Raw genomic sequence first — 27,946 nt, 5'->3', positions numbered from 1 at the left:
TTTCAACACAGAAGGAAGTTTGTCGTTTTCTTTATTGGGAGACGAGGACAGTTTGACCTGCAACCTTCTGGAGGAAGCTGCCAGTCTGGAGCGTCTGAAACTGAAACGTTTCCCACGTCTGGAGTTCGATTCTGCTCAGAAAATCAAATTGCACTTTTCTGATTGAAGGAAGGAAACGTTGTGATTATCTTTTCCATGTAAGTGCTGTTGAAAACACACACGACGTGGCGTTTTCTGCTGAATCCTACAAACATTCTGGCACAAAAACCCTCCCTCTGTCCGGAGAAAAGTCCATCGGCTGCTGTGGAGTTTGCTTTGGTATCTAACAGCAGAAAAGGAACCATCAGGGATGCGGCGCCGCTCCTCGGTGAACCAAAAGAGAATGCGGCGGGGACCGCGGAAAGGCGCCGAAGCGAGCTGGATGACCTGAGCAGTAGTTGGGGAGGGGGGGTTAAGATTGGTCGCTCGTAAAGCAGTTTGTTCAGGTTCGGGTCTGAACCGAGGCAGCTGATGCCGTCTTTGTGCTACAAATACATTCAGACAAATGTAAAAAAAAAAAAAGGCGTAACTTCTATTAAATGGAAAAATGAAGCTAAACCTGCTATGGTTGGTCTCGTGGTACATGGGGGCGGGGTCAGGTTAGTGATGGGTGAGGTGAGGCTCCGCCCAAAGGCCAGGTGCAATCCTTCAATCTTCAGGAGCAAAAGAGCTTGTGGAGACAGGATGCTGTTCTTCGGTGGCCTTGAGCGCCCCCTGCTGGCTAACGTTAGGATTATCAGAGTGCAACTTTTTTTTTTTTTTTGCTCATTTGTTTTTCCTTTTTTTGTTTTGTCTTCTGTCAATAACCAGTCACCTGACAGGTGTGGTCGTGGATACCTGAGAACTAGCTGGTGAGCAGCACTTGTGCTGAGCCGTCCCTCCCCGCCTCTGCTTCGGGGCTCTGACCGTCAATGCCAGATTTCCCGCCACCCCTAGAGTCGGCGCTCCCGTCTCCTGCCAGCACCTGAGAGCTGTTGCTATGGAGACCGGAGCCGGTGGAGAAGAGGGAGGAGCAGAGGAGCTTGACGGGGCAGAAGGCAGAGCCGCTCGGAATGAAGTTCACCTTATTTTTGTCGGGACACGAGAAGAGCGGGAAGCCTTTGGATTTTCCAGACCTGAAGACACCAAGAGAAACCAATCAGAACCCCTCCCCTCCCTCCTGACCTCTGACCTCACTCTGGAAAATCGCAGAACGGTCTATAATTTTGAAGAGGCAGCACAGACACTCACATCAACTCGTCAAACACCTTGACCTTCTCGCATCCCTCAGGGGGCTCCCGCTTGAACATGTAGCTGTTGTTGGGTTTGGGGGACGTGGCAAACTTGGGGAGAGGAGAACTGCAGACGCCTTCTGGAGACGCAAAGAGCAGATTCAGCTTTTACTTTGAAAATACCAAACGTCTGAAAGCAGATGCCGTTTTTATGTCTCTAGAGAAGATCTGCATCCAGACTCAGGGGTTGACATAGCCCAGAAATTTGCACTGGCCCACAGGGCCAGTAGTTTTTGAAAGTTACTGGCCCGACACCGCGCACAGCGAGACCCGCCGCTCCGCAGGTGCTTGCAACTTTAGGGGGGTCCGGGGGCATGCCCCCCCGGAAAATTTTAATATGGTGCAATTTGGTGCATTCTGGTGACATCTAGCACTTATTTATACACTTTTCAATGACTAAAAATAGAGCATATCAAACTTAAATCTGCTCTAGTCTGTTTCAGATGTTTTGAAGAGAGCACTGGAGTGAAGTAGGAAACACTAGTTAAGAAGTTTTCATGGTGCTTCTAATCACTGCTATTTCACATTTGTTCCTAATCAATAGTTAAGAAGTTTTATTGACTTTTTTGCCCTGACTGCCTTAAGGTTCTGCTTTTTGTTACTGTTGCAAAGTTACATTTACTTTTTAGTTACTTTAGTTACCTAATTAAGTTAAATAATTGAAAAATTAAATACAATTAAATTACTGAGATCATTCAGCTAACTAGAAATACTTACTGCTTACAGTGTTGTAAAGAAAAACAAAATTAAGTAGTTTGACCTTATACTCCATTTGAGTCTGAGATTCAGGTATTTTGAGTTGCCTTTGATTCTTTGACATTCAGCTTAAAGCTTAGTGCATACAGTTTCGTCTTCAATGCATTCATTAAATATCTTGCTATCCATAGTACTAATTCCACCCGTCACTCCATCTAACATATTCCTATCTATTCCTGCCATGTCTTCCACATCTCTGACATGCTTCAGTGTCTCTTCAGTGACGGTGTTGGATTTATGATCATCGCGGTTAAAAACCACCAGGGGGCGCGCTGATATGTGTGTCAGTTTAAATATATCTGCCTAAAATGTAATAATAACCCACTGGCTTGTTCCTTCGTTGTTGCTGTTTAACATTGTTTAGTATTGAATTGTTACATTCAATAAAGTTTGAAAAAGAAATTGAGTGAGCGCGTGCTGCGTGGTGCTCGGCAGTGACAGCCGCGCGCGCAGGCGGGAGAGGAGGAGAAGAGTGATAAAAGGTTTCCCATAGAAACCCTTGAAGTCTGAACACAGGACTAGCAGAAAAAGTGAATTATAAACACGAGGTAAATCTACACGTTTTCGCAAAATATACTTTATTGTAAAAAGTGAAAAATGTATTAATTGTTAGATATTTTAGTGGCCCGAGCGGACAAGTAAAAAATAAAGTCTTGTGGTCCGTACTGCTCGAAAAACAGGACCGGGCCAGCGGACAAATGGCTATGTCGAGCCCTGAGACTGAAGGTCAGCTAAACTCAAATGCGATGAAACAACAAAAATGTCTAAACATCATATTATTAAGGCTTCAGATTCTTTAACTGCAGCTTAAACAGAGGAACCGAGAAACAAACGGATTCATTTCCTGCTGACTCCTAACTGTTGTGTTAGCATGAAAGCAGGAAGAAGAACCTTCAGAATAATGGCTGGTTGGAACAGCATCTTCCAAAGTTTCCAGATTTATCTGTATAAAATCTGAAGATGGTTCAGAATATTCCAGACTTTCAAAGTAAAAGCAGGAAGCTGAAGGTCACCATGTCGTCTGGAGATGCGAAAACCCACCTTTATCAGTGTCCTCTGCAGAGCAGGGGCTTCCGCCAGGCGACTGCAGGAGGTCGGCGCTGCAGGGGCGGGGCGACGGGCTGGAGTCGCCGCTGGAGGGAGCCTGAGTGTCCGTGTCCCGAGTGTTCCCGCCAATGCTGTGGCGGTGGGTGGGGAAGGGAGGGCGGCGTCCGTCTACCGCCTCCATGGCCTGTGAGGTCGGTAAGGGAGGAGAGGTCACGGTTTGACTGAAGGCGTCCACACGCACTCAAAACTGAGGTCAAATCAAACTTTAATTTATAAAACACGCGCGCACACACACACAAACACACACACACGTGAATGCGTGTTTGCCACAGCTTTGAGTCGGTATTTCCTTCCAGCAGCGATCAAAGTTTACATCATGAACATCATAGTAAAAAGCCTTAAAACTCATTTTTTATTCACATTTTGATGCATTTGTGAGCCTGGATAAAAACCAGAGAAAAGATTCAAATCCATCGATTCCCTCAAGAGACCCAGTTAGTCTCAAGTGTTTGAATTTTCTAGAAATTCTAGTAGAACTGGTTCCTTGTGTTTAGTTGACTCAATAATAATCCAGGTTTGGTTTAGGAATCACTGCATGACGGGCTAAATGTGTTTTCCTGAGAAAACAGAACAATTTCAACATTCAGTTCACGACTTGACAGACGGTTGAAAACTTTCAGCTCCTTTTCCTGAACTACAGACGCAACTGAAACCATTTCCAACCCCCCCAGTTTCTGAAAGTTTGTTCCTGTAAACTAAAACAATAAATCCCTGAAGCAGAAATCATTAAAAAAACAAATTCAGTTTCAGCATCTCTTTGTTAATAACGTTTTGTGAGATCATTACAATTTCAGAGAAAACTCTGTTGGTGATGAACGGAAAAACTCAATTTCAATGAAGTTTCAACTCAGTTTATCCATAATCACCAGAGACGTAAAAATTTCACCAGAACAAAACAAAAGTAGTTTTGGAGCTTTACAATAAATGAGATTTTGATCTCTTTAACTTTTCAAAAGTTTAAACATCTTTTGATCTGTTTTTTAAGGGTTTCCAGTCGTCCTTTAATTATAATTATGCTGTTTTTAGCCCAAATTTAAAAACCTTTGTCGGTTTTTAGGACAGGATTTCTGGTGAACGACAGAAGTTTGTCAACAAATGACTATTGTTCACGGAGCAAGCCGGCCCCCACTTCCCCTCCCCTTTAATGAGGAGGGGAAGTGGGGGCGGGCCTGCCCTATAACACACTTCTAAATGTGTTATAATGTTCATTCCTCACGAAAAATTACTCCAAAGAGTTATTTTGATCCATTGACGCATTTCTGAGTATTCCTTTAAAAACCTGTTCTGTGAGAACCCGCCCCTCCCAATCCACTTAAACAAGCAGGTTTTCATATTGTGACATCACAAAGTGAGGAACAGCCCCTTCCAAGAAGAGTCTGTGCTGCCAACTCCGCCCCCAGGCTAACACACATGCTCTTTCTCTGTGGAGCTAGCAGTGATCGGCTAAACGATTTCATTTTCTTTGCACAATCTGAACATCGATCTTTGTAAAAGTTCGGATGTTGTTTGTCTGTAGGATGATGTCATAAAATGGGCGGAGAGAAAGGCGGATCCTCAGAGATCGAGTCGTCTTACATTTAGGTAGGAAAATGAGCTGAGAAATTAACTGTTTCATAAAAAAAGTTCTATGGTGTGCCAAAGGTTATATTTGATCATAGTTTACTCTGAAAGAGAAGCAGGATAGTGGCCATTTAAAGCTTAATTTTCTTCATAAATATCCATCATCAGAGAAAATGCCACAAAAATACAATTTTTATCGGAGTGGGTTTTTAAAATGTATACAGACTTAAACAGGCACCTCTTACAGCACATGTGTCAAACTCACGCCCGAGAGCATAAACGTTATTATTAAAATAAAAATGTATTTATTTGTATGTCTTGCAAATGCATTTATTCGGACTAGAAATATCGGACTAGAAATATCGGAATGGGCAAATATACATTAGGACTTAAACACAGTCTATATAACCTAACCCAACAGAATCAAATTTAAAAGGATTTATGCTAAAGTAACAAGCTAACGTGTTTTCTATGCAACTGTAATTGTCACTTTAAAAATAATAATAAATAATAATAATTATTTTTATTATTACGAGGTTAAAACAGGTGATGACTAAAGTGTGTTTCCTGATCCTTTTAGGTTTGAGTAAAAATCTGTGGCAGGACAGGTCAGAATCCTGCCACAGGAGCACATGTTTGTAGAAACGTCTCTTTGGTTTCCTGGTTCTCACAACACGAGAAAAACCAGAATCACAAGCCAGACATCCATCATGAAGGTTCAATGAGGGTGAGGCTCTGCTGATGGTTTCCAAACACCATGGCGATCATGACAACAACCACAGACTGCGTGAAGGTTTGAGCACCTGCATGCCCTGCTCCCAGTCTTCTCTGATGAAGACGTTCTCCAGCTCGTGGTTGATGCCCTCCACGTTGCTCGGCACTCTGCAGATGAGGGTTTTTGTCAAAGGTGCGGCGGGGAAAGCTGCTGTAGTGCCCTTGTGCTGCAGACAGAGGAGAACCAGAAACAAAGGGGGGAGAGGAGGCCAGTTATTGGAACGTCCACGAGCCTTAGAGCAAACGGTGTCCGGTTCCATTCCCGCACAGGGCAGTGGAACGTCTGAACCGAATCACGTTTTCTGCATCAGACGCACAGAAAACGGTCCTTCACTGACACTCGGCTTCCTCTTTACACCAGTCGTAGATGATTCACCGAGAGGGTCTTTCTTTTAAAACCAAACGAGGAGTCGACCGAAAAAACCGAATCGTTAGCAAGTTTCTTAAGATAATCAGGTAAAAGTATGAAGTCAATGTCTTCTAGAGTTTTCCTGTAGATATCTCCTAAATAAGCAGACGCTTCCTGCCGTCTATCTGCATCTGAGCACGTGCAAACGCACCAGGTTCCATGGCAGCGTTGGTTTCCATGACAACCGTCTCTTTTGGTTGCCAAAAACAAATGGAGGACAGCAGCTAGGTGTCTTTGTGTTACAGGCTTCCCATTTTGTGACTGACTTTCACCACAAAATGAACCCGTTAGCCATCGCCGTTCTTCCTGTGACGGCGGTCTCCAATAGACGCCCGTCTCTATGAACACCGGGCAATGTTGCATAAATGCCAGGGCTACTATTGGAAAATATACGGTGGGAGTGAGGGGTGTGTCTCATGATATGTATCGTGATATAGATCCAAAGACTGTACGGAACAATTTTTTGTTTTTTTGAAGAGTACGACTATAAAATAAAAAATGACTTTAATATGAAAATGCTTTTCTTGTAATTAAAAAGGCAACATTTATTTTGTTTAATGATCACAACGTTAAGCACTGCAACTGTATCTCCAGTTGCTCTTACCCAGCAAGTTCATGTTGCTTTTCTTTTGGTGAGGAGACACATTTGTTCTTAGAGAGAACATTCAACATTGTCTGATTTACACAACAAAATACTTTTTTTAGTGTACCGGTATATAAAAAACCAAACATAAAATGAATGTGGTTGTGTAGGTGTTGCATGCCTCATAACAACAGGAACCGTGAAGGATGACTGCATATATAATGAGCTGCTTCTCGCTGAGATCTTGTTGTCGTTTTGTGTGTTGTAGAGCTGCTCAAAGAGGCTCAGTGTGCGATGCTGCCAGCTAGCAGTCGGGGGTTAAAGTGGAAAACAAGAGTCATTGATAAATAAATATCACAGCATTTTGAATTGTTACATGTATCACCAAGTGAAATATCGTGATTGATTTTCGCCCCCAACACCTCCAGTTAGAGTAATTATGTCAAGAAGATAGCTTTTATTTTATTTTAAACCAATATATAAAATAACTAGATTTGATTCATCTATGTGTTTTTTGCTAAAATTTCTTAGAAGAAGAATACTTGTCATTCAAATAAAAACCTTTCAGCATTGGGGGGTTTGTGTGCCACCACAGGGTTCTAGTGTTTATTTACAGCCCAAACAGGAGCAGAGCAGAACATGTCCAGACCTGTTCTCCTCTCCTGACACTTGGTGTCGTCGCTCATCGGTTACCAAGACGACGGCGTTTTGAATTACAGCTTTAAGAACTCGTTTTTACTGATGGAGGCGACGTGGATTTTAGTTCTGCCGTTCGGTTTCTTTCATGCTGCCTCATCTTTACCTGCCCCCTGCGACCGTCAGAGTCTCTCCGTGGGCGGAGTCGGAGCCTCACCTGCGTTTGGCCGGCGGTTCCGTGCAGCGACAGTTGGGGAAGCTGTAGATCGCGGTCTTTGCTCTGCCGGGTGACCTGCTTGCTGCGCTGCAGCTGCAGCCTCAGCTTTGCAATCTGCTGGTTTAAAAAAGAAAAAAAACAGTTCAGCAGATTTCAGTGAGTGGAGGAAATTCACATTTAAGGCTGGAAAAACCCCAAACCAACCAAATATTTACAGAGACATAATCGGACAAAAACACGATTTCACAGATCTGAAGTGTTTACTTTGGCCAAATGATTTACCAGTTCTCTAACGTTAGATAAAATGCCTGGAATGTCAACTTTTTTCTTTCTTTTAGTATTAAGGCAAGCACACTCTGCAGCCAGAGCAGTGCATGCAGCAGCAGCGGCGGCGGCAGCGAAGGGTGGATGATGAAGCGAGTGAAGTCAGTGGGTGAAACCTAAAAACAGGATGCTCTTTGTAAGACGAACAGACGCAGTTGTGCTGTGCAGACAAAGGTGCGGTCTTCAGCGCTGATCTGGTATTCCTGACAGCCCCGTCAACAAAGACCGGCTCTTTTCACAGAGGTCCTCCCACACTCAGTTCGCCGCCGCGACGACAAGTCCAAGCAGTTTGGACGGAAGAAGAAGAAAGAAAGAAAAAAAAAGAGCTGATGCAAACTAGTCTCCTATTTTGATTGCACAGGCCTGGAGCGCGGAAAGATGGCATCTAAATTTTATTAGCAGGCCTGGATCCAGCACGAGGCCGTAAGAAAGATTTAAAGGGATTTATCATGTTAACATTTTGACAATCATGTGAGAAAAGCATTTGCTCCAGGAAGTTCCTGAGGTTGTTTTTAAATAAAACACGCCATTACATGATGTTTTTTAGGTCCAAAACTGCATAAATGAGTTCTGTGGATGACATTATAAACTAAAGTCATTAAAAGCTCAAATGACACCATTCTTAGCCTCCGTGACGGTGTGGAATAAGGCGTTTGAAGTGGTGCAGCAGTGGTTCAGCTTTATCGCACCTTTTTCTATTCAGTGCAACAGGAAACCAAGTTGTTTATACAAAAGTCCTTGAAGCTGGAAACAATTAGTTGATGACTTCCTGCAGGACAGTCGCCAAAGATGTTCAAAAGGAACATTTCAGGGTTTATTATTACCTAAAGTTCAACCTATCCTAATGCAGTGTTGGAGGATTTCTGACAAAATAAGACTTTCCTAGAATAGGTAGTCTCTTGTGCAGAGAGAGTTGTGTGGGCGGCCGTGGTGCAGGGGTAGGGAGGTAGACCCATCATCGTGAGGTTGCAGGTTCGATTTCTGCCTTGAAGTGTCCTTGGGCAAGACACCGAACCCCACCTTGCCTCTGGTGGAAGGTTGGCGGCAGTGTTCAGTGTGTGAATGTGTGTGTGACTGTAAAGCGCTTTGGGCCTTTGAAAGCAGGTAGAAAGTGCTAAATAAGTATACGCCATACAAACCCTGGAGTCAGAAAGATGGGATAAAACTCCAAAGTGTCTGATCTAAAAATAAATAAATAAAACCTTCAGCTCCTCTGAAACAACAGACCATAATGAGATGTACACGGCCCTACACTTTGGGGAAGAGGGGGGATAAATTTAGATTATGGTCTGAAGAGTCCTATAACTATGCAGTTGCTTGGTTGGCCATCAAACCCAGCAGATAAGCAGGAGGGTAAAAAGTCTTTACGTAAAGGAACATTTTGACTTCCATCCAACTCTGACAAACAAGTAAACCAACCAACCTTCAAAATAAAAACTTTCAGGGTTATAATAGTCACAAATGTGCTTGTTCCATTTTTATTCTTTTGTGTGCGGATTTATCAAAATAAAGTATGCAAAGACACTGCGGAACTGAACTGATGATGTCAGTCTACGGGGGAAAATGTTTAAAACAACACAAAACCTTGTCTCACATTTAACACAAAGTCAAAACTTTGGTGGGAAAAAAATCATTGTGGGTTCGAGAGATTATAGAGGAGCTTTCTAGAAGTTCAAAGAAGTTGAACACCTCAAACAAAGTGACGGAGGTGGTAGCATGATAGTGTGGTGCGGCTTAGCAGTTGTAGAACCATCAAGACTTGTCCTGAAAGACAAGGCCCTGTTTCCACAGAGTGGTACGGTACAGTATTTTGAGTGTGACCCAACCATACCATGTCTGGGCCCCTGTTGGTTTAAAATGGAACAGACCGGTTAGGTACGAAGCTACCGTCGTCAACCATGAAACCTGTAGATTGGTGGAAGGCCACTATGACAACAGAAAGCACCAAACCAGCGCCGACGTTTCCAAACACTCAATTGTTGTCTTCGCAAGTGTGAATCAGGAAAACATGCCTGCAACAAACAAAGGTCTGCGGCAGGAATACAAACATTCCCGTCCATTGTTGTTGTCGATGGCTTCACTTTTGCTGTAGTCGCACTACTATGACACAAAGCTACACAATCTGCCTAATCATGGCGTCCGTGACGGTCCCACTTTGAGTGGAAACGCTAGCCTGAATCATTCTATCATTTATTATCGTCGTGATACAAAATAAGAAAAATTATCACAGGGTTCAGGAGGAGAACGATCAGATTCTCCTCCGTGTTGGTTTTGGGCTTCAGCCACTGATCACATCAACGCGTCACGGATCAACGCCAGCTTTCTGACTGGTTGACATGAGGCGACGCTTCACCAGAGTTTAGATATTTCAACTCTGGAAACATTGTGCCACCTGGCAAAAAATTTGACATGCATCAATTTTGTTTTTTTACTGCTGTTGGAGTGTCACGCCGCTCAGAATGCTACAGTGGAAACTCGTTGACTTAACGTTGAAATTAGACGCAGCTGATGGCCAAATTGCATTTGGTTTGGACGTTCCTATAGAGCAGGGGTGGACAAACTACGGCCATGTTTGGTCCGGCCCACTGACCAATATCAGAGACCCATGTTTTTATTTTTATCTGGCCACACGATCAAGGCCTGCATAGAAAGTGACATTTTCTTCCCTCCTTCTGCAGTCTGTGCTCCAACCTGAAACCCTCTAAATTCTCTGTCTAACAGAACAGAAGACAGTCTTTCCTTTCTACGTCGCAGTTCATCTTTCCCTGGTTAGCCAATTATTTTAGAGCAATTGTGCTGCTTTTTTTAAACAGCACACCCTGTTCTGTGTCCTGATTGGCTGGAGACCTGGTCAATCAATCTCCTGCGTGTCTCCTGTACAGGAACGCGGATCTCCTCAGATCAGAAATCTGTGATCGATCAGATCTTTGTTTTTATTCTAAGATCCTGGACCTAATTTCTATGAAGGTTTGAGCATTTAAAAAGTGAAAATGTTCATGTCTGTCTGAGAAAAGTGTAGAAAGTGTGCAGTGAGGAGTTTTACGGCCATAAACGTCTGTAATCAGACTCCGTGGATTTCACCGATGACGGTTATTTTTAGAATGTAACTCCTATAATAAACGAGGGAACTCTGTACTGGTGAAAAAGTAACACAGATATATGCGTAGCTGCAGCAGAAGACATGGAAATATGCTTTTTTCATAATTACTGGATGAGAAACAGACGTGCAGGACACAGCTGCTCAGTTTCAGTGCAAAGCGAGAAAATGACGGCAGAAGATCCACTATTTATTGGTTTTTCTTTTTAATGTATCAGTATATCTTTTCCTGACTTTTGGTCTTTGAAAATCACAGTTATTTGGTCATTTTTTATTACATAAATAGTGTTATTTATTTTATTAAAAGGATCATGAATTAATAAAACTTTATTATATGGCTTTACAATGAAAGAAAGATCAAATAAGTTTAAAGATAAAGAGTTCTTGTGGCCTCACAAGAAAAGGTTTGGGGACTCCGCTCTAGCATCCATGTGGTGTTGGAAGATTTGTTTTTTTTCATTCTTCCATCATTCAAACGCCACATGAACGCAGCATTTCTCCAAGTTTTACATGAGGTACATCAAGCCGTTGGTGCAATTGGCTCTAAAATGAGAACAAAAGTTTTAACCTAAAAACTCTAAAATGCTCTGTTTTAAAATATAACTTTCAATCCAAATGTTTTCATCCAGATTCCATGGTATTTCTTTCTCACTTCGGCCCTTCTATACAATTTTAGAACCCTATGTGGCCCGCCAGTCAAAATAATTGCCCACCCCTGCTGTAGAGTGTGATGCCTGTCATCATAGAGGATCTTTGCACAACTATTTGAGAACAGAGTTCAGAGCATCGGGTCTCATCTTCTAGCCATTTTCATAACTAGCTTGTATGTGATGTGGGTGGCAAAACTTCATATCAGCTGAGACAAAGAGCTAACACATTATGTTGATCGTTATGTTCTTGTTTGACTGATCTCCAAATAGGAAAGGTTTTCTCACGAAAAACAAGCTAGAATGAAAAAAGTATTAGCAGACATGGCTGTTCTCCACTCTTGCAGATGTGATAAATTTTAAATAAATCAAAGAGCTAACACTCTCTGTTTGGAATTTTGATGAACTTCTAATGAAGTCGGGAGGAGAAATACCTCCTTGAGATGGTCTGCGCTGCCCCACGAGGCCGACCGCTGGTGAGGACTTCCCAGCTCTGCTCCTTCGTCATTCCAGAGACCTGGAGTCTAAAACAAACAAGACCACATTCACCGTCAGTTCCAGCCACTGATCCCGCTGATGAACCCCCCAGTTATTGTAATCTCCATTGAAAAAAAATAAAAACACAAATCATATGTAAACAGAGGTCTCCAAATGCAAACAAGCCAAGATAACCTGCCCTGTAAAAGCCTTCAAAACCCACGAGACGCTTTTCTTCCAGAGCCTCGTTGGCCAACCTGAAGCTTCATCACAAAATCCCTGAGGACGTAAGCGAGAACTAAACCTAAAAGCAGCAGAGAAAGATGAATAATGAGAGGCGTGTTCACAAGTAAAGCTGCAAAGGTGGAATCAATGGAAAGTGTGGACAAGTCATGGGTCCCTGAGGAAAAGCGCAGAACTCAACAGAAACAAATATAATAAATAATAATTCATCTTTTAATGATCCGGGTTCACACAAACCCAGCCGCCGGCTTCGCTTTCTGTCCGCAGACTCCACACACACAGACGACTAAATCCAGCAGCCTTTACTTGAAATAAAAAACCCTGGGTTTAAAATAATTAAATCACCTTCATACATACATGCAGAGAAGACATCTCTGACAGCCAAAGAGACATCTATCACAGAAGATTCCAACCACCAGCAATAAAATCCACTAAACCCCAATAAAAGCAGATTAAAAAATGTCAACCGCCGTCCTTTACCGAAAAACCCACCTCGCCAGAATACAAATGCAAAGAGAATCTAAAAAGGTGTTTGTAAACCAGTCAAATAATGCAGCTGATATACAAAACAGTCCCTGTCACAGGGCATAGAGGCAGTTCTGTCCAGAAACGGTTAAGTTATGGAAATGAATGCAAAAACGGGAAAGGACTGAGGAGGTTTGATAGGCTCGTTTGGAACCACTAACCTCCTCGTCATTATCAACAGAGCCGCTGCCCTTCTGACGTTTCACCCACAGTTCAGCACGTCTTTGAAGGTCCGCCCACGCGCCTTATGTCTGACCCGGCACTAACAAAAACCCCCGTCGCTGACAATCGCCGTACCCGATGACATGGAATAACACCCGGGAAGCCATCTGAGCCGGCTCGCTGCCACGACCCCTCAAATGGTCACTTGTGCTCTGATGAAAGGGGAGGTCTGTGTTCGGCCACGCTGTAGTTCAGATGTGTACGCTAGTCTCAACATCTTCATCGTGGCATGTGGAAATCCACATCCGCTCCCATCCCAAACATCCAGATACTTTACGTAACAGGATGAACACGGGTTGCTGAAAATCAGCTCATAACCCTTGTGCTATCATGTGGGGTCCAGATGACCCCACCCTGACATTGACATGCTATCCCTACCATGACAAAGGTGGAGAGGATTTCATGTAATCCATGGACACCAGTGAAGATCACAAATCATTGAAGAAAAAATGTTCTGCAAAACTGTTTTGTGGGGTCCAGATGACCCAACTCCCAATGTTAAAGTGCCTTGGAGGCATGTTAACGTTGGGAGTGGGGTCATCTGGACCCCACAAGATAGCACAAGGGATAAGAGTACTTTCTTGAAGGCGTAGTCCCAATCGTCCCAACAGGTGTGTCTGGGCAGAACGGGGCACACAGATGACCAATAGAAAATATCAAGGTCATAGACCAATCAGGTCGTAGTGAACACTTATACGGACAAGGGGGAAGGAGGTGAGATGCAGACATGTCGAATGCATGTTTGATTTTATCAATCCTCCCCATCAAAATCCTGCACAAAGAGTCTGTTAGTGCCGTTCATGTGATACGTGTGCGCTCCTCATGTGCAGCCAGATTATGATGCTAGTTCACACAAGGTTTGGAAACGCGTGTTCAAAAAACCACTTTCCAATGAAAAGTCTATGTAAACATGCGTAAATGCACAAATTGGGCTCCTGTGTTCCAAACTTTTTAAGTCTGTATTTGGGCTCTACGTACAAAATACGCTGCCATATTTGCCTAATTTGATCAGTGAGGGAATTGGAACTGGTAGTGACGTCTGGGTAGTGTCTTTTTCAAAACATGGAAGTGCCAACCATTTGAAAATTGATCATGGAAGAAAAAGTTTGTTGTAGATCTGTGGAGCATAGAAGCTGAATGCAGCTTCTCTATGTTTCGTTTGGGTTTTGGTGGTAAACCATTCAAAGCTTTATGAAACAGCAACAGGACATTAAAGTCTGTCCTCTGGCTGAAAGACCCTAGAACTGGACCGATGTGGTTCTACTTTTTGGTCCTTGTGAGAGTTCTGAAACGGTTGCAGTTTCCCGATGGAGTTTTTTTGGTTGCCCTGTAAAAAGGTTACAGTAGTCAAGTCCACTAAAGATCAACGCATGAACTACTTCTCCAGGTTCTGCTCAGACATCAGGGGCCTCATTTATAAACGTTGGGTACGCACAAAAGAAGGCGTACGCCACTCTCTACGCAATAATTGAGATTTATAAAAAGCAAACTTGACGGGAAAATGTGCGGTCCTTCACACAAGCTCTGACCCAGGCGTACGCACAAAAACGGGTGAAATGGGAAACGGCGACACCGTCGGCAGATGGAAGAAACACGTGAAAGTCAAAATGACAATACTGCCTCTCATAAATAACATGAAGACTTCACAAAGCAAGTCTTACAATTAACAGCTACACGAACACCCGTTTGATCGATCAGCAGTAAAACAAACAAAAAAAAAAATCAAACGAAAATTACAACAGAAATTCAAATGAACACATATTTGCAGAAAGAAAAGTGAAATATGTTCTGCAGTATTGGCATGTTGTGCAATTCATCCTCATAAATAATATATTTAACAGAACGAAATAATTTACAAAACTGATATTCTCCTCAATGTATCCGTCTGGCGGAGCAGATAGGTGCGGGCGTGTGGACGGACGGACAGACATATTAATTGTCCACTGGGGAAAGTTGTTTTCATAGTAAAACATTTCTTCATAAGCTATGGAATTATGGTATTCATGCATATGCCTTTAGTTTGTTTTATTTTTGATAAAACAATGTATGGCGAATGTCTCAACCATTCAGAAAGCAACAAGAAATTACATTTGCGCTGATCAATTTCCCATTTCCACGTAGATTATTACCGACATCTGTAGCTTGTCAGATGTAATTAAATGGATGGAAATAAAATGCCCCATCACAATGCGTAATGACGCACAATGGCTGATCTTGCGCTCTTAGAAGATGTGGCAAATGGAAGAATTCGGAGTGAACGCATCTTTAGACAGCAAGAAAATTTGCTGGCAAACGAGGACGAGTGGCTTATGAGCCGGTTCCCACTTCCTCGAGCCGTCCAGTTGGACCTATGCGGGCTTTTGGGCAGAGGAGCACTAGTCGGAGGAACCACGCGTGTCACCCGGTGCATCTGGCGCTCCGGTGCCCCCCCCCCCTCCTCCTCCCGATGGAGCGCTAGAAGTTTTTTCGCCTCGACTTTGATGTCCACCCATTTCTTTTTTATTTCGGCCACGGTCCAAGGTTGTGAGGCTACAGCATTTAAGGCGTCTGCCACCGTTTGCCGCTCACGTGCTTTTTTGGCATTATGCCCACACTGTGCCCTCCAAACAACACTTTTCTCCTCTTTTCCACCTCGCCAACGATAACTTCTACTTCACATTGAGTGAAGTTACGTTTTTTTTGATTTCCTCTCGGTGTTTGCCGTGGTGTCCCAATCAATGAATATTCATTTGTGGGCGTTTCACGGACTATTTATGGGCAACTATGGGCGTGTCATGAGGCCGCAAAAGCTGCGCTGCTTTTAGAATTGGTTGTGATTTATTAAGGGAAAGATGCGTAGGATGTGCGTGCGCACGGTTTAATAAATCCGAATATTTCTGTGCGTACGCACGTCCTATGTTTCATCCGTACGCCACTTCTGACGCAAATCCTACGCAAAGTTTTATAAATGAGGCCCCAGATCTTTAAAGTCCCACTCTGATCATCATTTGATCTATTTTCAAAATGTTCCCAGTGGTCTTTTAATTATTTTAGCCAAAATCCCCAAACAGTTTCTGCAGAGCAGCAGGAGTTCATCAGAAATTCACCTCTGAGTTGTGGGCGGGACTGTTGGCAAGGAGTAACCCTGCCCCCATTACCCATTATCCATTTGTCTACACACGATGTTGCTAGCTTACAACCCCTCACACCTCCAACATTAGTGGTGCAACCAAAAATGGCGAGCGATGTCGGCGCTATCCAACCACATTTTTTTCGTCTGCTCCTGATTTACAATGACTTGAATAGAGAAATACTCAGAAATGCAATTTTAATCTCAATTTCCATGATAAATGTCCTGCGTCGTCAGCAAAATGCTACAAGAACATGTTAAAAAACAAATTTTCATTGCAGTGGGTCTTTAATATCTGAAATATTTTCAAGACTGCCTTAATGTCTTTATTTAAATGAAGGTTTGTGTCTATGAATCATGAGCTGCAGTCATTTACTATGATGAATCCCGCCCAACGTGCAGACTTCCTGAAGGATCCAGGTTCATTCCAAAGCAGGAAGTCATGAACCGGTGGTCCAAACATGTCCTCATAGACAAACCATGTTTGTACACCGAAGACAAAAAATATGCTTTATGAGGAGAAGTTATCATGTGCATGCCTGGAACTGTATCTGCAGTCCATTTAGGTGCATTAACATAAAAGACGAGCTTTTCCCAACAATCACAATGAACTGTTAAGGACTACATCTGATTAAATTGAATATGAGAAGCTCAAAAACCATGATTGTGGTTTTATTTTTCCATCAACCTTTCCAGCAGAGCAGTCTGCTGTTTAGGGGTTTCCTCTCACGTAGGCGTGCATGCCAGCGCTCTGATAGCCATCAACCGTCTGCACGTTCAGAAACGTTTTAATAGAAGACGTGAGGCAACACAAACTGATTAGGCCGCCTTTGTGAGCGCAGCGCTCTTTGAGAACAGCTTGGCGTTGTCAGGGCCCTAATCTTCATCCACACAGTCTGCGTTCTCTAACCGCAGGCTCTGCAGGCCTGCCCCGCCACACACATTAGCATATGTATGGACCCTCTGCTCCACAACCTCCACACAAAAGGCGGGCGGCCACGAGGGCCAGGTGGTAAGCAGTGGGATTTCTGCTCGCCTCGCCTGGAGGACAGGTGCAAGCAGCTTCACCTCCGTGCGGCGCTCAAATGAGAGGCCGCGGTGAACTTGTGCAGCGCTCCACAAAAGGAGGGACGGATCTTTTGTCGGCTGCTTTCTGCTCGCCTCATGAAAGGAGCTTTGCCCGGGCGGACTGAGGAGGAAGTGGTCGCTCACGACCGCCGGGTTGGAGCGTCGCGGCGTTTCGTGTCAGCTTTCCAACGCAAACGTCTCAAACGCTCCCGTTTCATCATGCCAACATTTTCCAGGAGATAATCATCCAGCTGATTGGAAATATGTTCCAGAGCCTTTGCAGGAACTCTATGATTAGTCGTGTTTACTTTGCTCACAGGCACTTCAAGAACTCCAGCACAGCCCTCCCTGCACTTCCTCAGCCCGGAGAACAAAGAGGAGGCAGGCGATGAGAGCGGTCCACGGGATGAAGGCCATGGAAATGAGGCTTGCCGGTCTTCATTCAGTCACGTGAAAGGCGTTTGTTCAGAGGCGGCGACCTCATCACCATCATGCGTGTTCGGGTTTTTTCCTAGAGCAGATCGGTTTATGGCTTTAACACACAATCGGGAAAAATTCAACAGCTTTTAAATGAAAAAAAATGTTTTTAATGAAAAGTCTTTCACTTTTGACTGCAAAAATAATCTATATGTTCATCTAAACGGGGAAATTCTGAAGTGAATGTTAAAGAGCCCCACTCCAATGAAAATGGTGTTTTTAACATGTTTTTGTTGCATTTTTCTGATGGAGGACATATATACAGAAAATTAAGCTTTATTTGCATTTCTGAGTCTTAATTTAAAATCATTGCAGATGGAAAAAAAGGCGGCTTAAACAAGATCGTATTTGTGGGCGGGCCACAAGCTACATGCCCCCTCCCCCGCTCATACTGCAAGCTAGACAAAGAGTGTGTAAACAGAAAGCTCTCAGCAACGGGGAGGGGAGGGGTGTAACTGTTAATCGACTAGATTAATGAATTCCTACGATCCAACCTGATCCACCAGTCTAAGGCAAGTGGCTAATCAAATCGACCTAAACCATTATAAAACCGTTTTAAAATGAGATAAATCGAAATTAATCAATAGTGGAAAATAAAATTTGGACTAAGACACAGTAGGTTTACCGTACTAGAACATAAAAACGACCTGCAAAGCGGACAACACACGTGAAACACTTTGAATTGAGGAAAGTCGTGACCATCCAGTGTCTAGAATGTTCTAAGAATGTTCCCTTTGGATTCTTTGGATGTGAATGGATTTGACATTCATTCTAGTTTACTTGTTTGTTTGGACACAGATTTCATTCACACTTGAAGAAATCCAAGGTCTGTGGTTCTACCTTTATCCAGATGTTCCCTGGAAAGACATGAAAAACTCCACTTTGTTGGATCTGTGCAGACACTCTTTCACCAGCTGAGTACACAAGTTCTCCAATGAAAGATCTCAAATTGATGATCCATCGTTACCACACAGAAAAGAACAATCCCTCTGGGATCAGTTTGACAAAAAGAAGACCTCTTTTTTTGATGAAATTCAGCGCGTTCACCTCTGATGACCTCACGACAGGAAGATTTCATCACATATGGAAGGAATATAGAAGCTTGGCTTATTAAAGAGAAAAGCTGCTCACACTTAAGCAAAACAAAGCTGCTTTTGATTAAATAACTTACTAAATTTGAAGTAAAAAAAAACAAACACATTTCTCTCCCAACTCCCAACCTCTTAGAAAATGTTTGTCGTCATGAAAGCATGTGGAAATTAACACACAACACGTGTGTTGCTGAGGTGGAAGGTGTGGCTGCTGCTTACCTGTGTAGCTTTATCCTTCATGCAGGAAGGGTACGGTCCATGGGAGTCTCGAGGCCACTGGCCAGTGAGGTACGGCCCTGTGATGGCGTCCAAGGAGGACGCCCTTCGGATGGCGCTGGAACTGCGCACCTGTAATTTGGACCTTTCTGGTGTAAGACAAAAATAAAATAAAATAAAATGATGTGAAAGATGAAAAACAGGTTCAGGTTAAACTAACATTTAACTGCTGAACAGGACAAGCTACAAATAAATGAACAAAAACCAGCCAACCGATATTTTCAAATAAGCTAAACACAAACAGTTTATCTGGAAATGTACACATGTAGAGTTTCCAAAATTATATGTATTATATTTATTGGACAAAAATGCAGCAGAGTGTGGAGTTTTCTTTGTGGAGTCAGAGATAGCATGAAATGGCAGATTTCCTCTAACATTTTTACAGAAAATATGTCTAAATAAAGTAAATTGCGGTGCGACTTTGTCGTTTGGAACTTCCCACTTGATGCATTATATTTATCCATCTTCCCGTTGCCATGGCCTGGGTAAATAGTGGACTCTGATTGGCTTCAGAGTTTAAAAAGTGTTAATGGACGCCTAAAAAGGAAGTTCCGGTCACATAACCTGAATGTTCTATATTACTGCGCTGGCCTAAACACCAGTTGGTAACCAGATAATAGAAACGTGAAACTTAGATGGACAGACGTTCCACATGTTATCACGTCAACTAAAAAGTACAAAAGGACGAGTGATTTTACAGGTGTGGGATAATGCCAGACAAGGAGTCCATTATCAGAAATTAAACCATGGTCAGAGTCGGCGGCGGATTTTCCTATGGGCGATCGCCCAGGGCGTTATCTTGTAGGTAATTTTTTCAAATTTACAATGTAGTTTTTCCATTCACTTTGAGCTGATCCTAGTTTGACCCCAAAGAAACAATTAAAATGATTTTTAAAAATCCAACATGGTGGGACTCCATCAGAGGCGGTAAATATTGGTTCTAGGCGTTGCAAGAAACACAATGCAATACTCGAAAAATAAAATCAACATTGAAAAAGGCGAAGAATCCCGAGATCTTCAGTCTGCGGCAGGGTTTTAATCGAACCCGAATAGAGTCCGCACTTCCTCCTCTCTTCTCAACCCCTTTCTAAACCGTCAAGTATGAATGAAAAAGAAAGTCGAGTCGAGCCCTGAAGCAAATGCAAAAGATTGAGCTGCAGTATCTGATGTTCTGAGGGTGATTTGTTGAGACTTAAAGCAGTTAAGCTCACACCACCCACATACAAACTCATAAACAACCACCCTGCAACGCACATCAACACCGCCTGCCTTCCACGCAACATTCCTGCAGTGACACGCAGCACGGCGAGGCGAGAGGAAGGCAGCGGAATGACTGAAAACACGTGTAAACGTCTGCATCTAGCCTTCAAAGGATCACGTTCGCATACATTCAAGGCAAGCTTGCAGACCATGTCTGAACAGGCTAAAGCCAGGGCCAACATCCACATGAGGCACCCCCTATTCCTGTGGAGCTACAGAGCCGTGCATTGTTGTTCTTTGTTCATAGAACGTATTGCCTAAGTAAGCTGACTGAGCTACAGTAAAATTCCCTGAAGCACTGTAGACAAAGGAAGCAGGCTAAATTTCCATCAATATTGATCCAGGCCAAGCCAGTCCTCTCAGAACAAGGGTTGTGGTTTTTTTCCATCGTCGCCCCGCATGCCAGACCACAAAACCCTCCCAACAGGAAAAAAAGGAAACAGCTTTTCAAAGCACTTCAAGTGCTTTCCAGACAGATACGCACCAAAATGTTGGTAAAGGTTCATTCGTAGAGTCTTAGATTCAACTCAAGAGTTTCAGCTGCACAAACTCTAAACATTTTCAGGGATAGGTGGTTTATTACCTGAAGGGCAAAAGACAGAAAATGTAGACACATGTGAACTAGATTTCTAAACCACTGCTTTCCCACAGCATGGCTCGAGTAACACTGTTTTAAGGCCGTGTCACATGGCCACTACGTACATTCTGCACGGAGGAAAATCATGTGAATAAACATGGAAAGAGTGAGAAAAGTTCTGGACTTAATGTGAAACTTTCACAGATGTATCGCTAACGAACCACGTTAAAAACACAGAAGTACGAATAAACCACACAAAGAACACGTAAACCAATGTAGAACATGAACCGAGCGTGATTATTGCGCTGTTTGGATGCAATTCATTAATGATTCGTGCATCAGTTACGTAAATTCAACATGACGTGTGCGCCGTATACGCGAAATAAAACTGAGACATTAGTGGTTCATGCGTGAAAGGTCTTTTAAAATTTGGAACCACTAAAAACTGAATTCACGTAAAGACCCGTTGGCCGAAACCCTCGACGGACATCTGCGCAAACCGACGAACGCAAGAAACACTCATGGATGACGTACATCACGCACGGATCACGATAGACCAACATTTCATACGTAGAAGATGTGCAAAATGTACATAAGTGGCTGTGGGACTTGGCCTTGAACAAAAATAAGAAAATACATTTCTTTATAGGAAGATTAGATTTTTAAGTTCTGTCAAAATCTGGAAGGTTTTAAAAGTGAGACATGTCTACAATATTGTAAATGTGTTGATTATATTAAAGTTTGAGTATCTAGGAGTAAGGATTCATTAATTTTCTAAATTTCTGATAAACTTTGGAACCATTTCTGCTACTACAAAGAATAAGAGAAGAAAAAGTCACCTCTGAAGGGAATCATTTGCTGTCAATAAAACCTGGAAGAGTTATAAAGCCGTTTCAAAGGTTTTGGAGTTGATCCCTCCACAGCCAGATGGTTACTCATAAGCAGAGAACATTTGAGGAAATGCTGATTCACGGGCTGGAAATCCATACAAATTGAACCCAAAGTCAAGTCTCAGATAAGCTATAAAAAATTCTAACAGGCGAGGCCCTTTGATTGTATGTAAGAAATGGACTGAGTGACTCCTCCCCCTGGCATTCCAAACAGGAAGTGGCTCCAAGAATCCCAAATCCCATAGACTTCGATAGAGAAATCAATAGCTGTTAGTCTTTCTATAGGTCAGAATCACCGTTCTAGCTCTGATACCTTTTTTAACATCTTCTTGATAATCCTCCATTTTTCCCCAGAATTACTCGAGTTATAAACTGGTGGAGCCAGCTTGCCTCGGCGTCCAACGTTCAAAATCTTTGACAGATTTTGTATAGCACACTTTAAACGGTGGGGGTGTGGTCTTCCAACACGTTCAACCCTGATTGGTGGGAGTGGTTGCCATAGAAGCGACGACTCAGACCAATCACTGCTCAATGACGTTGTCTGGCTCCAACATGGCTGCGAAAAAAATGGTAACTGGATTGACTTGATTTGGTTGGAGCCGGGAAGATGTCACACTGACTCAGTCCAGTTCTCATTTACAGTCAATGATTCCATCAAGGCATAAAATTAAAGGCAAATGTATCGACTCGTATTGGACATCTGCATCTTAACTACTTGCTCTATCATTTACCTGTACTTCTGACTTAGATATATACAGGTAAAGTTGGAGTTCTGTTCTTACATAATTTCCCAGGATGCCCGTCTTATTTCCATATTAGACACTTTCATAATGGATTAGATTTATCTGCGCTTTTCCAGACGCTCAAAGCACTCACATTGTGGCCATTATTCATTCACTCCTCATTCATACTTGGTGATGGTAAGCTATGGTTGTAGCCACAGCTGCCCTGGGGCAGACTGACAGAGGCGTGGCTGCCAGCTCGCGCCTACGGCCCCTCTGACCATCACCGGGATCATACATGCACATTCACACACCAGTGGAGCCACACTGGAGGCAAGGAGGGTGAAGTGTCTTGCCCAAGGACACAACGACATTTGGCTGGTGGGAGCGGGGAATCGCGCCGCCAACCCTGCAGTCATTGGACGACCCGCTCAACCACCTGAGCCACTGTTGCCCCATTATTCATAAACAATAATCTCAACACAATGGTACATCTGCAAATCCACTGATGTCTACGAATTCAGAATTCAGACAGACACGAACAGGAAGTCGGAGAAGAAAACTCATCTGCTGCAAAAGAAACTAGAGATGGACTGGTATTTGAGACCAAAACAACCGATCCTTTGATGAAAATGTAACACAACGATTCTCATATTTAGGACCTTAAAGCAAATTTATGATTTCAAAGAAACATTTTTTCACCATCCACTTAAAAGGAAGGTAGAGTGTGAGGTGGACCCTTTTTTTTTGGTGACAACTATTTACATGAAAAGTATGAATTATGCCAGTAATCACATTTGTTTTGCATGATCTGCCACCTGATTGGATTTGTACAGCTGCCCCCAGGCTGGGCAGGAAGCGACTTGTTAATATTAGTCATTAAATCAGATCAACATGTTACACAACAAGCAAACCGCTTCATATTAATTTAAGGAAATTCTCCTGAAAACGAGGAGCAGCGCCTCTGACTGCGTATGCGGACAGAAAACCACATCTACAGCAGACGTAGATGCATTTTCAGATTTGCTCTTACTCTGCAGTTTGAAAGGGTCACAATGAAGCGCAGCTGTTTCAGCACAACAGGCAGACCTTCATTGTTGGGGCGGTAAGAGGACGATGATGGTGGGTCTAAAAAGTCACCACATGCAGAGTAATCCCTTTGACGTCTTCACCGAGGAAGCCTCTGAGCCACCTAAGGACAGTGCTGCTTTTCACTGCAGTCCCAGTGCATCATGGGAGAACTATACAATACATTACACGAAAGATCTTCATAAAGATGCAGCAACGAAAATTAAATATTGTTCAAAATGTCCTATTGGATGATGCAAATCTGAACCATTGAGTCACAACAATGTCGCTTCAATGCATGTTTGGACAGCGAGGTCAAACCAACGAAGGACGGTCAAGTCTCCATCATCACAACCGACACAGGACACTGGTCTGGGTTAAAGGAGAACCTGGGGTATGTGCGGCATGCTGCCGGGGCGGAAAATCAACACCCAAAAGGCAGAAACGCACACACACACAAACACACAGGTGAACCTCGTGGAGGTTAGGGTTAGTCGAGGGGACGCTCCATTCCTCGCATGGCGAGCTAGTCGAGTGGAAGTCATCTCATTCAAAGAATCCAGGAATGTGGGGAGTGTCCTAAACACAAAACTCCAAACTCAACGCCACAGTAGCCACCATGCTACGACAAGATGAGTCAACCATGTCGGTCGCAGCTAATGTTTTAGCCACAAATATCCTTACGGGTGGATACGGGCTTGTCTGCTAGTAAAAATTGGTCAAACCTATACGACCCGCACACAAAAAAATCAAGTCTGTAGACTGTTCAATGAACCCGTAGAGAGGAAGTGTTCATGCACATGTTATTCTACAGGTCATAGTGAACACTTGTCCAACACGTACAGATATTGCAGTTTTCAACTTAGTGCTGTTCACGTGATACGTGCGCGCTCCTTGAAGCAGAAATGAGGAAATTAGACTGAGTGTAGTTTGTGCGGTCGTCCTACAGACACTTACGGATCACGTGCACACCCCGTGCATGCGGTCAGTAAGGAGCCAGTACTCACACCTTACCGACGACTAGAGGGCGGCGTAAGGACGCTGTACGACAGCATCACCCGTAGTGCAACTTCCATAATCGTTACAAATACTTCACGATACACTTACCACACGTACCACAATGGTACGTTCCATTCCATTTATATGACATCCCTTGAGGTGGCGGTTCAAGCCTCAAGGGAACTGCAAGAAAAACCTGAGCTCCCCTTAAGATACAGCCCTCCGTGGGCACAGGACAACCCGAAAACCCACAGCCTAAGCACGACGGCTTAAAGTCATTTGGTCCACAAGAAACAAAGATGTGCTTTGCTGAAAGCACTGTAGTTGTGCTCCAAGTCTTTGAAACTCTAAACACAGAGAGGCTTCACAGTTTGCCTCATTTCAGGTCAGCGGGTTTGCTGAGGAGGCCGATTCTCAAAAAACTCACAGAATCTGAGAGCCCGGAGCAGCTTAAACATAAAAACCGGAATTTTGTTGTTCAGATGTTTTAGGTGAAGCCAGATCACTGACAGTTAGGTGAGAATATCCATGCATGCAACAATCGCTGCCAAAAATCGACTTACACGGCCCTCTTTAGGTTCCGTTTATGCTTGAACCCTTTCTAATTTAGTATCAATTTTTGGATATAAAAATGACTGATTCATAATTAACACATTATTAAATCTGAACAAAGGTGGAACGTTTCAATTCTTATAGTAAAGCTTGCATGTGTCTGAATTTGATGAATCGTTTCTGCATTTTCAAATGAAGTTCAACTCAATTTACAAAACTTTTGTGACATTATAAACTGCAGTAAGTTTTTATAACCGTTTATTCACAGATGTTATGGTTGACTTTTGAGGATTTGCCTTAGTAAAGGGAAAAACTCTCCTCTCCACAGAGGTGCAGCGGTCGTATATAAAGATGTCTCTGCGTTTATGTTTTTATATCAGTTCCAAAGAGGCACCAGCCTCCTCCACCATCATGATAAGCTTCCCTCACATGGTCTCAGACTAAGGAGCTCCTGACTTTCTCACTACTGTTTGTGCAATCCCAAAACAGACAAAAGTCCCCAATGACCGAAGGACAGTTGGTCCACATCACCATGACCAAAGTCAAGATGGAGGGAAGCCTAAACAGATAGAATGTGAGGGGTGAAAGGTCACATTTGAGCCAGAATGACAAACAAGAGCTCATTTCATTTTTTTTTTAAGTTACAGCACACCCTGTCAGTGTCACACGTGGTGTTTCCTGCCTCGCGCAGGTAAAGAGGCTGTTTTACCTTTGGGAACTGGAGAGTCTGGGGGGCAGGACGCCTCTCTGTTTTCGGGGGACAGGCTTTGTTTCACGCTCCCGGCGCCGAGCTGTGGACTGGCGGTGGGGCTCGAGCCGCGGCTGTTCGTGGCTCCTCCGTGCAGAGTCTGCGACCGGGTCGGACTGCACTGACGGTCCGCGCGCAGGAGCTGGTAGGGCACGGTGGCGCGGATGGGGTGCAGGCGGCAGCTGCTGCCGCCGGGGGAGCCGGCATTGCTCCGCCTCACCCGCGGCTGCTGATGCGAGTTAGTGGGAGCGGACATGCCGCTTTTGGCCCAGTTATCCTATCGCTCCGAGGAACGCGTCCTGGCGAAGCGGCGGCTGCTCTGTAGGAAGAGAGGGCTGGGGGCGCCAAGATAAACATTAGCCTGTTAGCCAAAAACGTTAGCTTCTAAAATAAAATAAAAAACACCACTCAATTCGTACTTCTAGCGTTAAAAGCTCATAACGCCTAACACTTTAAGGCACACTTACCTACAGGACCCGAAAACGTTCCGTAACGAACCGAGAAAATAACTTTAAAACGAGTTTAAAGTAGTTATCTCTGTTGTTGGGTTCTTAGGTGTTCCCCATCCTGTCCACTCACTCTAAATGACAGTTGTTCCGTCCAGGCTACTGGCTGATGCCTGTGGGCGGGGCCTAGTCTGTTTAAGCTCAAGCTGTGATTGGACAGTACCCAGGTACAGTAAGACGTCTGATTGGTCAACGTCGCTCCACTAGACACACAGTAAACCAATCAAAACCGGTAGTTCTTTGTGAGCGTGTTGTGGAGAAAAAAAAAAGGGAAAAAAAAACTTCTTCTGAATTTCATGGTTTTATTTCATTGACGTTTTGTAACTACTTTATTAAAAAAGAAAGAAAGGCGTCTTAATTAGATGTATGCATACAAGTGAAAAAGTCCGATTTTGTCAACAATGACCCCAGGGGCGCAACTACCTAATTTCATAGTCTGCGGCCACGTAACCCCCCCCCCCTCCTAAAGCTATCTAAACATCCACACAACACCGTTATTGTTGAAATGTATGAATCTCTTTACTTCTTATCTGATTATGGATTTGACCCAGCAGAACATTTTAGTGAGGTATTTTCAACCGTATATTTCCTCAATGATTCCCCAAATTTGTGTATTGAAGGCCATTTAGAAGGATCTTCTGACCTCTGTACCTCTCTGTTCTTCTCCCTCTTCATCATCAGCTGATCCTCTCTTTTTCTCTCCATCATCATCATTATCTGAACTTCTCTCCTTGTTCTTCTTGGTTGGGACTGACTTGTCATGTATGTCTGCACTTGTTTTCCCAAAATAAGTGAACAGGTGGTCAGCAGAAGTTTAAACCAGAATGAGCATCTAGGTTTTTGTGGCTTTAATAGTTTAATGATTCCTCCCTGAAGTCATCTCTGCTCTCTTTTCTATCAGATGCATCACTAATCTCATGTCTGTCTCCTTCACCTCTTGCCTGTGTTCTTCTTTACTCAATCATACGGCCAAGCAACAATTATTTCATGTTTTAAATAAATCAAACATCTTTCTAATGCTTTTTTTTTAAATTAAGAATACTCTTTAAAAATGACTGACTTGGTATAAACTGGCTTTGCCCTGAACGTCCACCAGAAGTCCAGCCTGTTTCTTTCCTCCATCTGTCCTGATTCTTTCTCTCTTTTCTCATCTTTCTCTCCATCCTCACAGCTGTGTGATATAAACTTTGTTTTAGGAAGATTTTCAAAGAATACAGTGACTAAACTATATCTAAAAATAGAAACATTTTTGATTTTAAATTATATTTGTGTTGGATATCACTTAGTGGTGTATTAGAATAGAATAGTTTTCTTTGTTGTTGTCAAACATCTCCAAATGTTCAACTAAAGTCCAAAGTGTCGTTCAGCCGAAGTGATCTTAAAAGGAAAAGGCTGTTAACGAAATAGTCACTAAAAAAAATGATCCAAACTTTTAACGTAAAAAGAAACAAAAACACCATCTAACCCACCATCACACATACTTCTCCCTTCTGCCCATTGGAGCAGCTTTTATCATCATTTAATTTTGTATTTAAAGAATAAAAACTTTGGTACATCTAGTTTAAGAAATTATTTGTCTCTCTGAAACAAAATCAGTAAAATCAAGCTCCTTCATTTTCTCTTCATGATCAGTGATGCTGTAAATCCTGCTCAGTACACTGGAAGACACTTGTGACCATAGTGGCTTTAGCCTGAATGTTTCCACGCCTGCTTTTG

General features: G+C 43.2%; 1 protein-coding gene across 2 annotated transcripts; it reads right to left on the bottom strand.

The window, feature by feature from the left end:
- Positions 1–14: 14 nt before the first annotated feature.
- On the bottom strand, positions 15–27,859 carry LOC101158883 (glucocorticoid-induced transcript 1 protein). Of its 2 annotated transcripts, none has more exons than XM_023963888.1 (9): positions 26,192–27,859; positions 25,686–26,059; positions 18,852–18,997; positions 11,855–11,944; positions 7,353–7,469; positions 5,537–5,674; positions 3,108–3,297; positions 1,270–1,390; positions 15–1,154 (listed from the first exon to the last, which is right to left on the bottom strand). In XM_023963888.1, exons 2-9 carry the CDS (start codon positions 25,978–25,980, stop codon positions 884–886), a joined length of 1,368 nt encoding a protein of 455 aa, XP_023819656.1. In that variant the 5' UTR covers positions 25,981–26,059; positions 26,192–27,859; the 3' UTR covers positions 15–883. The 2 variants fall into 2 exon arrangements, with proteins under 2 accessions (XP_023819656.1, XP_023819657.1); XM_023963889.1 differs by having other exon boundaries at positions 7,353–7,466.
- Positions 27,860–27,946: the final 87 nt, after the last annotated feature.

This window comes from Oryzias latipes, chromosome 16, assembly GCF_002234675.1.
Source record: "Oryzias latipes chromosome 16, ASM223467v1".
In the NCBI taxonomy this organism is placed as follows: domain Eukaryota; kingdom Metazoa; phylum Chordata; class Actinopteri; order Beloniformes; family Adrianichthyidae; genus Oryzias; species Oryzias latipes.
Note: the sequence above shows the minus strand (reverse complement) of the source record. Positions and strands in the feature narration are given on the sequence as shown.